Consider the following 18009-nt stretch of genomic DNA (forward strand, 5'->3'; position numbering starts at 1 on the left):
TGCATATATTAACTTGGAAACGCACAGCACACATACACAAACATATTCAGTAGAACAAATTTATAAGTTTCTTTCCCCAAATTTATTTATTTTTTTTGTTTTGCGGTACGCGGGCCTCTCACTGCTGTGGCCTCTCCCGTTGTGGGGCACAGGCTCCGGACGCGCAGGCTCAGCGGCCATGGCTCACGGGCCCAGCCGCTCCGCAGCATGTGGGATCTTCCCAGACCGGGGCACGAACCCACGTCCCCTGCATCGGCAGGTGGACTCTCAACAACTGCGCCACCAGGGAAGCCCTCCCCAAATTTCTAAAAGATCCTTTATGTGCTCCCACATAAAGCACTGAAATAAAATTTTACTGAATATAAATACCAAACATAATTCATTTAATTTGTTTGCAGTGTATCAGCCTTCAAAAATGAGTATTTTCACTGCCTCTTGCCTCGGTGTATTACAAGATATCTTTACCATGAAAATATAGTTGATGACACAAGCTGGTGATCCCATTTATTTTTAGCAATGTTCAAGATAAAGTTCTCATATGACAAAATCTAACAACTCATCAGTTTCTCTGAGGTTTGACTAGTAATTAATTCAAAGGCAGTAAGAATCAGAGACATGAACAAACACAGCCTCCACAAAGAGTGAGTTGACAGAAGGACACACTGCCTGTTCCTCCTGTGGGGAGTACTATGCAATGGGAAAGGGCAGAGGACTCTTATCAGGAAGAAGAGTAGAAACAGGGAATGGGGAAACAGAGAAAGGTAATGGTGCATAGAAGAACTACTGAGACAGGAATTCCCTGCCCTCCTTCATCCTACAGCCCAATCCTTCACCATTTATACCCACACACATGGCCAGAATACAGCTATTCAAAACTGAAAGAGGACCCAGAAGGCTTGAACCCTCTAGTGAGATGTAAATGCGCTCTGAGGTATGTGTGGAGGTCCATGAACACCTATAACAGATAAACTTTTATGGATATATTTTCTGGAGAGAACACCTAGAGCATCAGATTCTTAAAGACGAGAATGACCACAACATTAAGAGCAAGTGACATGGAAAGACTGACAGGGTCACAGTGAGTCTGGCTTAGTTATTCCCTGCTGCCCTCCTCTAGCTTTTAGGAGCAAAACTCACCTTAAGACAAAGTATATTGCTTACTCATCCAATAAATTCCCTCTAAGAGTACCTTGTTCTTTTCAAATATCACGCGCGCGCGCGCACACACACACACACACACACACACACACACACACACACACACACACAGAGACACCCTCCTACACACAGCATCCTGAAGAGATCAGCTCAGACAAAAGTCTGAAAATTAATTTCCTGAAGACAGTTGAAAGATCAGCAAGGCAGTCTTCTTCAACATGGTAGATCAAGGGGACTGGAGAAAATCTTCCTCACTGAATGGAAAATTCAATGAGCTCTTCCTCAATTCTAAATTTTCTACAACCAAAAAATTCCTTTTGTTCTCTGCAGAATGCGTATAAAGAGCCTCGCTCTATAATGAAATAATGGATCCAGTCAACAGGATGTGGAAACCATTAAGAAAGGTTCATGGGGAACTTTAATTGGATGGATCAGGTTGCCAAAATTTGAGTCCACTGATCAATCTTAACACATTCCCCAAAGAGGAAGGACCAGACTTGATATACTTCCTAATGTGATTCAGTCATTACCCAGGAAGCATTCTTGCCAAAAAAAATTAAAAACTGCACCTGAATTTGATCAAGCTTCTAGAAAACAACAGTTTACAGAAACACAGGAGGTAGAGAGAAACAAGTAAAATGATACTACAAGGTTGCAATCAGCCAAATCCAGAATGTGGAAAATTCTACATGACAACACAGTTTCTTCAAGGGATAAATGCCATGAAGAAAGTGGGAAAGAAGCTGAGGAGGAGAGCTGTTAAGAAATTAAGAGGAACTTAAACCAAACGACAACCAAATGCAATATGTGACCCTTATCTTGATCCTGATTTGAACAAACCAGCTGTGAAATGACGTTTTTGAGAGAAAATGGGAAATCTGAACATGGACTGGGTATTAGATGATATGAAGGAATTGATGGTAATCTTTAAGTTTGATAATGGCATTGTGGTTATGTTACAAGAAAAGCCTTTGTAAGAGACACATATGGAAATATTTATGGGTGAAGTAATACAAACAAACAGGATTTGCTTTAAAATATTCCAGGGAAAAGAGTAGAAGGGGTGGGAGGGAGGCAGACGGTGGATGAAACCCAGCTGGCATAATGTGAAAAACAGCTGAAGCTGGACGATGGATATATTATTCCCTCTTCTATAATGTATGCTTGAACATTTCTACAATAGAAAGTAAAAAAATAGGGGAATGGCCAATTATAGAACATTCATAAAATGGAATGTTATACAGATGTTTGAATGAGGTAAGTCTGTATGTACTAACTAGGAAATGTGATATATTGCTAAGTGATATACTATATATAGCATGGATTAAAATCCTCAACACCGATTTTGTGGGATATTGAAGCTAGTTACTTAATCATTTTAAAACCTCAGCTCCTTCAAAGGCATATTAAAGATAATAATACTTGTTTCGTAGAACTGTTGTGAGGATTGAGAACAATTTACATTCAAGAGCTGTGCAAAGAACATGGCCCATGGTAAGCATTCAAAAAAATCAGCCAACAGTATTATTATTGAAAAATTCAGGGACAAGAAATATTTCTAGTATGATCCCAATTTTGTAAGAAAAGAAAAGACAATTCGTGTATAGCACGTATACATATGTAAGTTTATATAAGCATAATACAAAGTCTGGAAGGATATATTCCCAATTGTTAACAGGGAGGGGGTGGAGGTAGGGTACGGGGAGTAGGAGGCATGACGGCTGTGAATAGAGACACTTCTACTGCTTACCTTGTGCCCTCAGGTCTTGTTTAAATTTATTACAAAATAGGCATGACTTTGGTGATTTTTTTTTTTGCGGTTCATGGGCCTCTCACTGTTGCGGCCTCTCCCGTTGCGGAGAAACAGGCTCCGGATGCGCAGGCTCAGCGGCCATGGCTCACGGGCCCAGCCGCTCCGCGGCATGTGGGATCTTCCCGGACCGGGGCACGAACCCGTGTCCCCTGCATCGGCAGGCGGACTCTCAACCACTGCGCCGCCAGGGAAGCCCAACTTTGGTGATTTTAAGATGTCTTATAAATAAAATTTTTAAAAAGCTTTGCTTTATGTTATTTAATACTTTGCGTCAGACTAAAAGGTTTAGGGGCTGAATAGTTCTTTGCTTTCCCCTGAATCTGATTTTATAATATACTTTCTTTGCCAGCACTGTTGGGGTTTTCTTGAAAATCAGGAACACTGAAAACAAAATATCAGTAAAAGCCAAGTTTGACTAGTTTTTATAGCGTTTACCATTAGTATTATTTAGTGAGGTGAGAGTAGTTCCTATTACATTTGCTGACACATTAAGCATAAAATATTTAATATTCTATTCTCAATGGTTTTCTAGGTCAATACCATCTAACTGGAATCTTAGGTTTCAAGTACATATGCATAACATTTGGTATGCAAATACTGAAGCTATTACATGGAGAAAACAAAACATAATTAACAAAGGATTGGAATTCACAAAGCATTATAATTACTCACTTGAAAAATGTTCTTGGTCGACACCATTACTACTTCCCACTATATTGCAGAACTGTGTATTCGTTATCAAATTGTGCATCCCAAGAATAGCTATAAATATAGAAAAAGAAAATTATTTTTTTATGTCCATCAATTTTAAACATAAAGAATTAATTTTATGCCCCCAAATTTCTATCAACGATTTTAACACTCGCTGGGCTTTTGCCTACTCAATTAAATACACATTTCATAGCTTAAAAAAAAAGAGAGAAAACATGATTAAAAACCACCTACAATCTCTTTCTTATCAATACCCTTGTAATTTTTCTCCCCACATTTCTGAATTTAGACAGGGCTGGAGCCAGCTTAACCCTAAACCTAAGTCTATGCTTAGCTCCATCTGGTGGCCAAGAGAGAAAATGGAAATGATCTATTGTTGCTGTTCATCCTCAGAGGGTTTCTCCAAACATAATGCGATAAAAGGCAGATTTTTCAACTTAACCTTAACTCTCATATTAATTTACATTTGTATTTTAGCTAAGAGTAGAATACTAAAAGTATTGTTGAATTCTCATATTTAAGATTAAAGTAGCATCCCTCAAAAATGACACGTAGGAGGAGAAATAGATTTGGTTTTTGATGGCCTTTTGCACAAATAAGGCAGAAGCTACAGTATGCCTCTGGCCCATTCCACTCTGATAAATGTACCATTTATAAATCCATTAGCCCTCAGCCCACCCCAAGGAATAAGATACCTGCTCTAGCTGTGGTACCACACCTTGACTGTCCCTTCCCTGGGTCCTTCCCAAAGAACCATCATTGCTCCTTTTAAACATGTTAGTTCTTAAAGTTATTTGGTACTAACCTCTCCCCATGTGTCATATTTTTCTATCTAGAAAAATGGGTGTGGGTGGAGGCAGCTGGGGGCAGATACTGGTCCAGATAAGAAACTGGTAATGATGAAAATCACAGGGAGGTTTGGAATGTTCCATATATCTTCAGAAAAGTTGGGAAAGTGGTGAGTATAGCTCAGGATTGACTATTTTATCTAATTTCCAGTTACCCGTTTCTGGGTCTTCTAATAAAATGGGATAGCAGTAGACCCTGGAGACAGCTTCTAGCTGAGCACCAGCTGATGAAAGATTTTTATAAAGACTTTCAAAGATGGCAACATGGGAAAAGACATCCAATAATCAATAAATTCCATTAATATAAAAATTTCACCATTAAGAGAATTTAAAGAAACTAAATCCTTTATGTCAGATTTATAGTGTAAAAAACAAAGCCAAATGTACAGTTACTTATTCAACAGCGCTCTGCTGGGCAAAGCAAGCATTTGTATAGTGTGTATAAGGCGTGTGCTGGTATTTTCCTCCCCTCTACACCATTCACAAATTAATTTTTTAGGAGATACCTGCGAGATCACACAATTCTGTATCAGAAGCACTTGTCAAAGCTTCTTCTAGTTCTGGATCAAGAGATACTTTTTCTTCTGTAAAAGTCTGTACAGGTTTCTGCTTAGGGATAAATATTTTCCCTGTAAAATAAAGCAGTTTGTTAGTTTCATTACTACTGCTAGTAACTCACCATTTTATTCTTACAAAAATTATTAGAAGTATGTGCAGCTGAAGCTGAAGTAAAAGGTCAAGATTAACATCTACAATAATTTTGTTTCATCTTCGGTATGTATTTATAAGTTTCTAAGACAACACTTTGGCCATATAAGTTGGAACAAGAGAAAGAAATGAACCGAGAAATTTTCCCATTTGTGAAAGTAAAAATAGGCTCTTTTTGGAGTAATTATGAATTATTCTACAAATACTAAATCAAAAAATAAATGAATAAACAAAAAAAATCTATAAATTAAGGAAAAACCAATTCATTTTCTTATTCTTAAGCAAGGAACTGCTACAGTCCCTTGGGGGATGGCAGAGGCAATTCTAATTCCAGAAATTCAAGTTCTAATTGCAAAGAAATTCCTGTATGTCCTGAGTGGTAGTCTGAACCTTTCTGTCACTGTTCTTCTAAGCCTCTATGACACTAACAAGATTACCTGTTAAGGAACTAGTTATTCTAGAAACCTACAGTATTTATTATGTGAAAATCATATTTTATTACCATATGTTCAATGCAAAACTGAAAACATGAAGGGAATGGAAAATGATGATATAGCTGCAGCACAAGCCAACCAAACAAGAGGTACTTACACGTGGTGGGACTGTTACCAAGACTGACTCTGGTTTCCCCCCTGAGACAGGTGAAAATCCTAACTAAGTGATCTAGGAAGGCCTATGTGTGGATTCACACAACCTCCAATTATTTTCTTTTCTATCAGAAAATTACCAGGAAAATGTGTGAGAATATGTGACCTGATGAATCTATGTAGTGTTCTAACAAAAGAAATATTTGTGGGCTTAATAATCAGTGTAGTGAATGTTGTACAATTCTTGTTCAAGGTAAATATCAATCAGTGTAACTCATAAGAAATCCTTCCACAATACAGATTGCTCCCAGGAATCTGACCAAAGCTGGTCCGGTATTTTCAGCTAAGCCCATCTAAAAGATTTAATTTCTGATATTATATTTCTTTTTTTATTATTTCCACTTGGTTCTTGTTAAAAAAAATTAGCTTCCATCTCTCTGCCAAAATTCTTTATCTCTTCACACATGCCTTGTCCACCAGATTTTCTGAGATTTTTATTATAAAGTTCCTGACTGATAACACCAATACTTGGGTCATCTCTGGTCTTCTATTGACTGTTTACTTTTCTTGACTATAGGCCACATTTGTTTTAAGATCTCTGACTTCGTATTGGGCATTTTTGTATAAAAGTATAGCAGAGACTAAAGCAAACGACATTTATTCCTAGAAAGGAATGTGCCACTCAGGTCAGTGCTGAAGTAACATGCTCTACAGTTGAGCTGAATCTGGGCTTTTTGTTGCAACGTTAGTTTGATTCATTTCCTCACTGGCTTCAAACATTTTTTTTTGGCTTCAAACATTTTGAGGACAGGATCAGGACTTAATCTTCAGCAAGGCCTAGGATTAGAACTCTGGTGAGGTTCTGGAGGTCTGAGCAGCCACTGCCTACTGTTTTGAACTGTAAAGTAGCCACATTGCTCCTGATGTGTAGTCCTGGCTGCCAGATTTCTAGGAGCTCTGTTTTCCAGTTCCACCCCCCACTTTCCCACTTTTGGGGCCTTGGCAGATCTTTCAGCCCGACGCTTATGTTGTCTGCTCTACACTTTGTGAAGTGGGAGATGGCCTGAAAGGGATTTCTCGCAGCTCTCCTGTCTCTCTCTCAATCTTCCGAGCTAAAAACCTATGCCTCAGGAGTTTTCTCTCAGCTCTGCTTCACTGCCTCAGTTCTTGGAGTAGTATCCCTCGCACTAAATGAAGGCCTGAAGCAAAGAACTGGAGGGTAGTGCAGTCTCACCCTGTCTCTAGAGCTGCACTGTTCAATATGATATGTTCAATATGGTATGTGACTATTTAAGTTTAAATTAGTTAAAATTTAAAATTCAGTTTCTCAGTCACACTAGCCGCATTTGGCTAGTAGCTACGATACTGGTTAGCGCAGATACTGAACATTCCCATCATGGCATAAAGTTCTACTGGACGGTGCTGCTCTAGGGATTCTCTAATTTCTAATCTACCATGCCGGCCCATACACAGCCATTAAAAGTTTAAAAGTTAGGCTGACTTCTCCTTACTCCTCTCTATGGTAGTTTCCTCCTTTTCCCTATATTTCAGCCAGGAAAGAACGCAGAATGGATCACCTTTTTCTTTTTTGGATCACCTCTCTTATGGAGGGCTTGCCACTTTCTGGAGCCACTAAGATTTGTGTCTTCAAGCTTTCTGATTTTTTTTTTTAACTATGATTAATGTAGCTTATATTGCTTGTTTTGGTGAGAATAAGAGGTCTCTTGCAACTTCCTACATCTGAATCAGAAGTCTTTCTAGGCAAGTATTTTCTTATTTAAAAAATGGCACTTGGCCAATCTACAATGTATTTATATTAGTAAGGATGCTTTTAACTGCATATAACAAAATACCCAATTTAAAGTGGTTTAAACTGGTGCTTCTCAAGCTTTAATGTGAATGTCATCTACCTAGTGATCTTATTAAAGTGCAGATTCTGATGTAGCAGGTCTAACATGAGCTCTAAGAATCTGTATTTCTAACCAGCCTCCCAGGTGATGCTGATACCGCTGATTTCACAGATCACTGTCAAAGCAGCATGGGTTTAAACAATAAGTTTTTTTGTTTTGGGTTTTTTTTTTTTGCGGTACGCAGGCCTCTCACTGCTGTGGCCTCTCCCGTTGAGGAGCACAGGCTCCGGACGTGCAGGCTCAGCGGCCATGGCTCACAGGCCCAGCCGCTCCGCGGCATGTGGGATCTTCCCGGACCGGGGCACGAACCCGTATCCCCTACATCGGCAGGCGGACTCTCAACCACTGCGCCACCAGGGAAGCCCAACAATAAGTATTTTTTATCTCACTTAATAACTCCACAGGTAGGTGGCTGAAGGGTTGGTTCAGCATCTCAATGTTGACGTCAAAGATCCAGGCTCTGTTTTTCTCTTTGTCTATAACTAGCATGGAAGCCTCTGTTCTCAGGCCATTAGTCTCAAGATGACCGTTGTAATACTACGTATCACATCCTCATGCGGCAAGGTCAGGGCAGGAAGGAAGGGCACTTTCTCAACTGCTGACTTTTATAAGGAAAACTGTCCGATAGATTTCTTCTCTGGTCTCGCTGACCAGCACCAGGTCACATGTCCATGCCCCACCTGCAAGGGTAGCTTGAAAAGCAAGCATCTGGCCTTTTCAGTCTATTTCAGAGATGGATTCTGCCAGTAAGGAGGAAGGAATTTTGTGAATGGTTGTTAAATAGAAAACTACCACATTTGTCCCAATGCTGAACCAGATGAAGTACACTTCTGTGCTCCCTTAATTCCCTGAACATTTCACTGTGGCTACACTTACTCATTTTGCATGTTTGTCTGTCCTCTGTGAGCTTTTCAATGTTCTGTTCCATCCTTATATTTCCATCCCTACATTGTCTGTCCTCTGTGAGCTTTTCAACGTTCTGTTCCATCCTTACATTTCCTAGCTCACAGCAGGCAATCCAATTAGTTGAATAAATAATCTGGTGATCACCTCTAGCTCAACTACCTCATTGTATAAAGTATAATATAAATACCCTGGTTCAAAGTTACACAGCAGAGTTAGCACTAGAACACAGGTTCCCAAACTCTCAACCCAGTAATTTTTCCAATAAACTGGTGGCTTTCAAACTTAACTCTTTAGCAGTGGACTTTTCAACTCAAACAAATGCTTATCTATATGGTGGAATGTAACTGATCTTCTTAGCACCAAACTTTGGAGTTCTGGTGATTATTAGATAACCTTTTATCATTAGTTCACAGATGAAGGCAAATCCAAATCATTACATTCTGATAATTCCTTAATACTTTTCACAGTGGCTGATATAACAAAGTGGCATACAATTCAGATGGCATGCCTTTAATTGCCATTTCAGGATAATTACATTTTCCTGAGCAAAATCTTACCTCCGTGGCTAATGTTGGCTGCACAATGGATTCACCTGGAAAATTTTAATAAATTCTGATGTCCAAGTCCCACCCCCAGAGATTCTGATTTAACTGGTCTGATGTGCTGTATGGGACATCTGGATTTTCAAAAGCTCTCTAGGAATTCTAATGCATAGGAGCCAAGGTCAAGAAACATTGGATTATGGTATTCACTTAGTAAACAAAACTATATAAACTATCAAAAAGCTGCCTATGTCTTATTCTAGGGACCAATGGAATCTAAAGCGCTATAAAAATCTAAAATGTTTATTTTTGTAATCCTCATCCACAGTCCATAGAGACATTATTCTTTTTCTTTTCTTTTTTTTTTGCAGAAGGGAGTTCCAATCCCCCATCAGCATGTTCTTTCTTTCTTTTTTTTTTTTAATGTTTATTTATTTGGTTGCACCAGGTCTTAGTTGCGGCAGGCAGGCTCCTTAGTTGCAGCTCACCAGCTCCTTAGTTGTGGCATGCAAACTCTTAGTTGCGGCATGCATGTGGGATCTAGTTCCCTGGCCAGAGATCGAACCCAGGGTCCCTGCACTAGGGGTGTGGAGTCTTAACCACTGCGCCACTGGGGAAGTCCCGAGGCATTATTCTTATCTAATTTTTCCCCATACATAAACTTTTGCTAATACTTACAAATACAAAATGGATCTCATCAGAAAAAACAACAAAGCAAAACAAAATTTCCAAGGGCTTATGGAAATGCTGTGACACAGAAGTTTGCTCTATTTATACAGCTGTGAAATAATTCGGTACCTCTTCTGATACTCTTTACAATTTCTCTGTATGTAGAGATTTTTGTTGCAGAGGTATTTAGCTTATACAGTATTATGTTTTTAACACTACAAAAAGTAATCACTTCATATTTCTTCATGATTAAACATGAATACACTGTAAGAATTATACTTCAATGCGTATATATAAAACCTTGTTATAGAAAATTAAAAGTAAAGAAGATTACTTTTGTAAGAAAGGATAAAATAGGCAGAACTTAAGTTTAGTATTATGAATACAGTACGTAAGCGGTTCTCCTCAAACTCTTTATAGACTTAACCCCTTAAACAAATCTCAGCTATTTGCAGAAAGTGACAAGGTGATTCTAAAATTCATGCGGAAATCCAAGAGACCCAGAATAGCCAAACAACCTTGAAAAAGAACAGCTGAACGACTCACACTTCCCAATTTCAAAACTTAATAGAAGACTTCGCTGGTGACCCAGTGTCCACCTGCCAGTGCAGGGGACACGGGTTCAATCTCTGGTCCGGGAAGATCCCACGTGCCGTGGAGCAACTAAGCCCGTGTGCCACAACTACTGAGCCTGCGCTCTAGAGCCCGCAAGCCACAACTGCTGAAGCTTGCGCGCCTAGAGCCCATGCTCGGCAACAAAAGAAGCCACCACGATGAGAAGCCCACGCACCGCAACCAAGAGTAGCCCCCGCTCACCACAACTAGACAAAGCCTGCACGCAGCAACGAAGACCCAACGCAGCCAAAAATAAATAAATAATTTTTTAAAAACCTAAATACAAAGTTACTGTAATCAAGATAGTGTTATGGTGTACAAGGAAAGACATTTACATCAATGAAATAGAATTGAGAACCCAGAAATAAACTCATATTTATGGTCAATTGAATTTCTACAAGGATACCAAGATAATTCGATTGAGCAAGAGTTGTCTTTTCAACAAATAGTGTTTGGACAGTTGGATAGCTATATGCAAAAGAAGTTGAAGTTGGACCCCTATATTTCATACCATACACAAATATTAATTCAAAATGAATTACAGACCTAAATGTAAGAGCTAAAACTATAACTGAGAAAAAAAAACCCTAAGAGTAAATATCCATGGCCTTGAGTTAGGGAATGATTTCTTAGATATAACAACAAAATTACAAACAACAGGACTTCCCTGGTGGCAGAGTGGTTAAGAATCCACCTGCCAGCTCTATTTACAATAGCCAGGACATGGAAGCAACCTAAGTGTCCATCAACAGACGAATAGATAAAGAATATGTGGCACATATATACAATGAAATATTACTCAGCCACAAAAAGAAACAAAATTGAGTTACTTGTAGTGAGGTGGATGGACCTAGAGTCTGTCATACACACTGAAGTAAGTCAGAAAGATAAAAACAAATACCATATGCTAACACATATATATGGAATCTAAGAAAAAAAAAAAAGGTCATGAAGAACCTAGGAGCAAGATGGAAATAAAGACACAGACCTACTGGAGAATGGACTTGAGGATATTGGGAGGGGGAAGGGTAAGCTGGGACAAAGTGAGAGAGTGGCATGGACATATATACACTACCAAACATAAAATAGATAGCTAGTGGGAAGCAGCCGCATAGCACAGGGAGATCAGCTCGGTGCTTTGTGACCACCTAGAGGGGTGGGATAGGGAGGGTGGGAGGGAGGGAGACGCAAGAGGGAAGAGATATGGGAATATATGTATAACTGATTCACTTTGTTATAAAGCAGAAACTAACATACCATTGTAAAGCAACTATACTCCAATAAAAATGTTAAAAAAACCCAAAACAACAACAACAAAAAAAAAAACCAAAAAAATAAATAAAAAATAAAAAGAATCCGCCTGCCAGTGCAGGGGACACAGGTTCGATCTCTGCTCCAGGAAGATCCCACATGCTATGGAGCAACTAAGCCCGTGTGCCACAACTACTGAAGCCTGTGCACCTAGAGCCCACGCTCCACAACAAGAGAAGCCACCGCAATGAGAAGCCCACACACCGCAATGAAAAGAGTAGGCCCTGCTCCCTGCAACTAAAGAAAAAGCCTGTGTGCAGGAATAAAGACCCAATGCATCCAAAATAAATAAATAAATAAAATTTAAAAGGTTATTGTAAAACAAAAAAAATTATAAACAAAAGAAAAAAATACATAAATTGAACTGTATCAAAATCTATAATTTTATGGGACAATGATACCACCAAGAAAATGAAAAGACAAGCTACAGAATGAGAGAAGAAAAATTTCAAATCATATATTTGATAAGAAACATATCTAGACTATATAAAAAGTGTTTATCAATAATAAATCAAATATTTTGATTGACTGACAAAAATCAATAATAAAAAGACATCCCAATTTAAAAATAGGCAAAGGATTTGAAGAGACATTTATCCAAAGAAGATATAAGATGTCTAAGAGCACATGAAAAAATGCTCAATACCATTAGTCATTAGGGAAATGCAAATCAAAACCACAATGTATGTTATCACTTCACACCTACTAAGATGGCTATAATCAAAACGACAGACAAGAGTAGGCCAGGATGTGGAGAAATCGGAACCCTAATACATTGCTGGTGGGAATGTAAAATCGTGTGGCCACTTTGGAAAACAATTTGGCAGTTCTTCAAATTGTTAAAAAATAGTTACTAAATGACCCAGCAATTCCACTAGTAGGTATACATAGCAAACTGTACACAAGTGTTCACAGCAGCATTATTCATAATAGCTAAAAAGTGGAAACAATCCAAATGTCCATCAACTGATAAATGGAGAAACAAAGTGTGTGTTTCCATACAATGAAATATTATTCATCCATAAAAAGGAATGAAACACTGAAACATGCTAAAACACAGATGAAACTCCCAAACACTAGGCTAAGTGAAGGAAGTCAGTCATAAATACATACTGTATGATTCCATTTATTTGAAATGTCCAGAATAGGCAAATTTAGAGACAGAAAGTTGATTAGCGGTTTTCTGGGGCTGGAGAATAGAGTGAGGAATGGAGACTATTCATAGGTACAGCGTTTCCTTTTGGGATGATAAAAATGTTCTAAACTTAAGATTATGGTGATAGTTATACAACTCTGTGAATGTACTAAAAACCACTGAACTGTACACTTTAAATGGGTAAATTTTATGATGTGGGTTGCACCTTAAATGCATTCAGCCAGATAGTGCTTGTGCTTCTTAGTTAAAATCAGCTGTTCTCTGGGAAATACATAATTAGCAAACTGCTTGACTGATTCCATATTAACAGAAAATGCATTTCTAAACATGTGTGTTAATTTAAATTAGTCTCATATAAATTAGATTTAAGTTACAAATCTTAATTACTAAGAGATGCTGATAAATAGATCTCCATTATAATGGTTAATGTGATCTGTGCCCTCAATGTCTTGCAGGATGAGTGAAATGTTCAGCTTTTATTTGACATATAGGTATTATGTGTGTGTGTGTGTGTGTGTGTGTGTGCGCACGCGCGCACGCGTGTGTTTGCAGAGGGTAGGGAAATGTGTAAATTTGATACTGCTTTTATCCAAAACCATCTGTTAACAAAATTAGTACACCATTTTATTATGATCATCTTTCTTCTGATATGTTTTTTTAAAAATCATGGATTATTCTTTATAGAAATTTCAGTCTCATTCTGATAAAATGATTTAACATATATAAAGCAACTGGTATACAGTAAACGCAATAGACACATGTTAATTAGTTATTCTTATTTTCTCTGGAATTTCTTGCATGTGTACGTGAGAGAGACACAGAGAGTTTTCCAAAACAAACAACCCAGGAGGACTGGAAAACCATAGAGTTCCAAGTATCTATATCAGTGATTCTTTTTTTTAAATTCATTCATTCATTCATTTATGGCTGAGTTGGGTCTTTGTTGCTGCGCACGGGCTTTCTCTAGTTGTGGCGAGCGGGGGCTACTCTTTGTTGCGGTGTGCGGGCTTCTCATTGTGGTGGCTTCTCTTGTTGCGGAGCACGGGTTCTAGGCGTGCGGGTTTCAGTAGCTGTGGCTCACGGGCTCTAGAGCGCAGGCTCGGTAGTTGTGGCACATGGGCTTAGTTGCTCCGCAGCGTGTGGGATCTTCCTGGACCAGGGCTTGAACCCTTGTCCCGTGCATTGGCAGGTAGATTCTTAAGCATTGCCCCACAAGGGAAGCCCTATATCAGTGATTCCTAAACTCAGAAAATGAACACTGACTAGGCATGGATATTTTTGAAAACGCTCCCTACATGATTCTGATTTTTACCTACTCATGTTGATAAAGTGCTAATCTGTATAATTACAGCTCTGAAAAGATTAGGATGAGTACTCCTGTACTGATCTAATTTTACTTTTCCTCTCCTTGAAATATGTTCTAAAAGCTCTGACTTATAACTTTTAATATTTGTATTTATTTGAAATAACATAATGTCTTAAAAAATGGTTATTCACTTCTATTCTTCACTACACAGCATTCTATCTAAATACCTTATTTAACAAAGCAACATCTAAAACTGGATTTTTTAAAAACTAAAATTACAGTTCTTTACAGTGTAGCAAAATATGAAAATAAGCAATGACAAGATCAGAAAAAATCTCTCAGACAAGTATGAAAAGATATGCTTGCCACCCCCAAATGAAACAAAACAAAAACAGGGCTATGACTCTTGGTTGCTAAGAATGTTGAAAGAGTTCAGTCATGTTTCTGTAACTACAAAATGGCAGCTAAGGAAATAGAATAAACCAAGATAAGAATTCATATAATGGTAGCTTAAATGCATGGCATTTATCCAAACCTGTGTTTGTGCCAAGAGGAGAAAAAAAAAAAAAAGGAATATCTTGCCAAGATCCTTGTTATTGTTCTAAAATAAGTAAGACAGTATGAACCATGTTAACAATTTTATTGCCAGGACCTTTCTTCACAAGTCTTCATCTCTTTTGCTCTGATATCAAGTTACAGCTACCACAAGGTTAAGAATTATCTTAGTCATGGTCCCATCCTTGCTAAGTATATAAAATGTACAATAACTAGGGGCTTCCCTGGTGGCACAGTGGTTGAGGGTCTGCCTGACGATGCAGGGGACACGGGTTCGTGCCCTGGTCCGGGAAGATCCCACATGCCGCGGAGCGGCTAGGCCCGTGAGCCATGGCCGCCGAGCCTGCGTGTCCAGAGCCTGTGCTCTGCAACGGGAGAGGCCACAACAGCGAGAGCCTGCGTACCACAAAAAAAAAAAAAAAAAATGTACAATAACTAGAAACAGAGCAGTCTCTTAGTTATTTCATTTCTACAGAGGTGAAAGGCCCTAGCTAATTTTACTATGTGTATGTTTATAAGTTACCTTGTTCCAGAAAAGATTTAAGGGAACTAGGCCACTATAATCTCCACAGGGGGCTTTGGGATATCCTTTTGACAGGAAGAGCACAAACCTCAAATCAACCAAACCAAACGATGAGGGGGCAGATACTGGAAAGGCATTTTTGGTTTGACCCAACAGCACACATGACACCTGCTCAATACTACAATATGATCACCAAAAAATGCTTCTTTATTCAACAAATGTTTAGTGAGCCTGTATATACTAGATAATGAGCTAGAAAGATAACATAAGGAAAATGAAATATGAGATTCTTTACTTTGAGAAGCTTATATGCTAGTTGGGGAAACAGGATATCTATTGTATATGATTCTGGAGACTTCCACTTCTGGCCAAGATGGAGTAATAGGGTCAGGATTTACCCATGACTGAAACAACCCCAAAATGGACAAAATATAAGAAAGTTTACAAGACACTGATCATCAGGCAAGAAAGAACAGTGATTCCTGAGAGATGAGAAACAAAGTGAGCTCCATGACTGCCCAGGTTACTGCCTGGAGGAAAGTGTCCAGGCTGCAGCACAGAGAACAGAACCCAGGCAGAGCCTGGGGAACTATCTGAACCAAAGAGACACAGCTGAGGTCCAGAAAGACAAGGGCAGCCAGCGCTTATAGAACAGAGTGCCAGAGAGGACAAAGTTACACAGTGTACTCTGGAGATCTGCAGAGGGCTGCCTTTTAGCGTTCAGCAGAGCAGCACATGTGTATGATGAAACTACCTTGGGCGAAGGAAAAAAAACATCTGAAAAAATTAGAAATAACAGTGCACAGGCTTGTGCAGGGCTGGGAATAGAACGTGCTCCCACCAGCCAGACTGGAAAACCTCATAATTCACAGGGCACTGGGTAGAGAACTCAGGAGAGTCTTGCCTCAGAAGTGGAGAAGTAATGAGCCCTAGACCGAACTGCTGCAGTCCCACCTAACAAATCTGAAAAGCAAGACCCTAAAGGATCAAATGACCAAATTGTTTCCATATAACTTAATCTTGTCTCAGAATGAAACTCAAGACTATTTATAGGGGTATCAAAATATCCAGCACCCAAAAAGTTAAAATTCATAATGTCTGGTATCCAATAAAAAAATTACCAGCACGCAAAGAAGCAGGGAAATTCGACCCGTAAGGAAGAGAAAAAAAAAATCAATATATCAAAACTGACTTAGCAATGACAGATGATAAAATCAGCAGGTAAGGATATTAAAACAGTTATTATAATTATATTCCATATGTTCAAAATGTTATATAGAGACATGGAAGATATGAAACAAACAAACAAAAAGTTGGAAAGAGAACAAAGAACTGATGGGACACATAGAAAAGATATACTATGTTAACACTAATCTGAAGAAAGCAAGATTGGTTATATTAATATCAGACAAAGTAGATTTCAGAGCAAAGAATATTACCAGGGATAAAGAAGGTGATTCCATAATGATAAAATGGGCAATGCATCAAGAGGATATACAAGCTTAAATCAACTAAAAAGAAAAACCATGGGGGGAGGAGTCAAGATGGTGGTGTGGGAGGACAAGGAGTTAGCGTCTCCCCACAACTAGGGCATGTGCCGGCCGCTGATGGAGGACTCTAACCCCCAAGGAGCTGGGAGGAACCCCAGAGTGAACCAGTAGGATGTAGGGGGACTTAGGGGGGAGGAGAAGTAGAGGCCAGACAAGATCGGCAACCCTGAAGCTGGAGAGATCAGGAGAGGCAGGTGGGAGGGACTCTCTGGGAAGAGCGGGAGAGGAGTGGAGGGTGATCGCCTGGACCACTGGGGCCAGGGAGCCTGCTGAGCTCCCAAGCCGGTTCCCCACCTTTTCAAAGCCCCCTCCAGGCCACATGGGTGCTGGGGGCATAGGAGGGAGGCCAGGGAGATCAAGACGCAGGTGGGAGGGGCCCTCCCACACCCCAGACCGGAGGAGCAGGAGAGGAGAGGAGGGCATTTGCCCCACCCACTCGAGCCCAGGAAGCCTGCTGCACTCCCAGGTGAGGTCCCCTGCCCTCTGAGACTGGGACCCTTCAGTTCCTTGAGCCTAAGCCCCACCCCACACAGCCCCCAGGGCCTTTTCCAGTGCTGTGGGTCCTAAGCATTGGCCCTGCCCACCACCCAAACCTCGCCCTTGCTTAGGCCCTGCTCTCCACAGCCAAGGCCTTCCCCCCGCTCCTTTTATTTATTATTATTTTTCTTTTCCCTCGTCCTCTTTTTTTACTATTGTGGTACTGATGTACCTTCCACTTGTTGATTCATCTGTATTTTTATTTTTACATTCTTTCTAACGTATCTGTTAGTTTCCTAGTCTAATTTTTTTTTTTTACTTTGTTATTGTTTTTTTTGGCACCCCATGCGGCTTGCAGGATCTTGATTTGCTAGCACGGGGTCGGGTGGAAGCTCCTGCGGTGGGAGCTCTGAGTCTGAACCACTGGACTAACAGACACCTTCAGACTCCAGGGAATATTCATCGGAGTGAGATCTCACAGACTTCCTCTCTCAGCACCAAGACCCAGCTCTACCCAATAGCCTACAAACTCCAGTGTTGGAAGCCTCAGGCCAAACAACCAGTAAAACAGGAACATAATCCCATTCATTAAAAAAAAAAAAAAAAAAAAAAGATGGCAAGGAAATATGTCACAGATGAAGGAGCAAGGTAAAAACCTACAAGA

At 39.6% G+C, this 18009-nt stretch overlaps 1 protein-coding gene across 3 annotated transcripts in view; it reads right to left on the minus strand.

Moving 5' to 3' along the window:
- TMOD3 (tropomodulin 3) overlaps positions 1-18009 on the minus strand; it is an 84642-nt gene that overhangs the window by 15469 nt on the left and 51164 nt on the right. For all 3 annotated transcript variants that reach the window (XM_027099795.1, XM_027099796.1, XM_027099797.1), the window contains 2 exons: positions 5037-5159; positions 3644-3733 (listed from right to left, as the gene is read on the minus strand). In XM_027099795.1, coding sequence (XP_026955596.1) covers positions 3644-3733; positions 5037-5159 — 213 coding nt within the window. The remainder of the gene's footprint in view (positions 1-3643; positions 3734-5036; positions 5160-18009) is intronic.

This window comes from Aethalodelphis obliquidens, unplaced genomic scaffold, assembly GCF_003676395.1.
Source record: "Aethalodelphis obliquidens isolate GAN/ISIS:26980383/991018 unplaced genomic scaffold, ASM367639v1 scaffold142, whole genome shotgun sequence".
Lineage (NCBI taxonomy): Eukaryota > Metazoa > Chordata > Mammalia > Artiodactyla > Delphinidae > Aethalodelphis > Aethalodelphis obliquidens.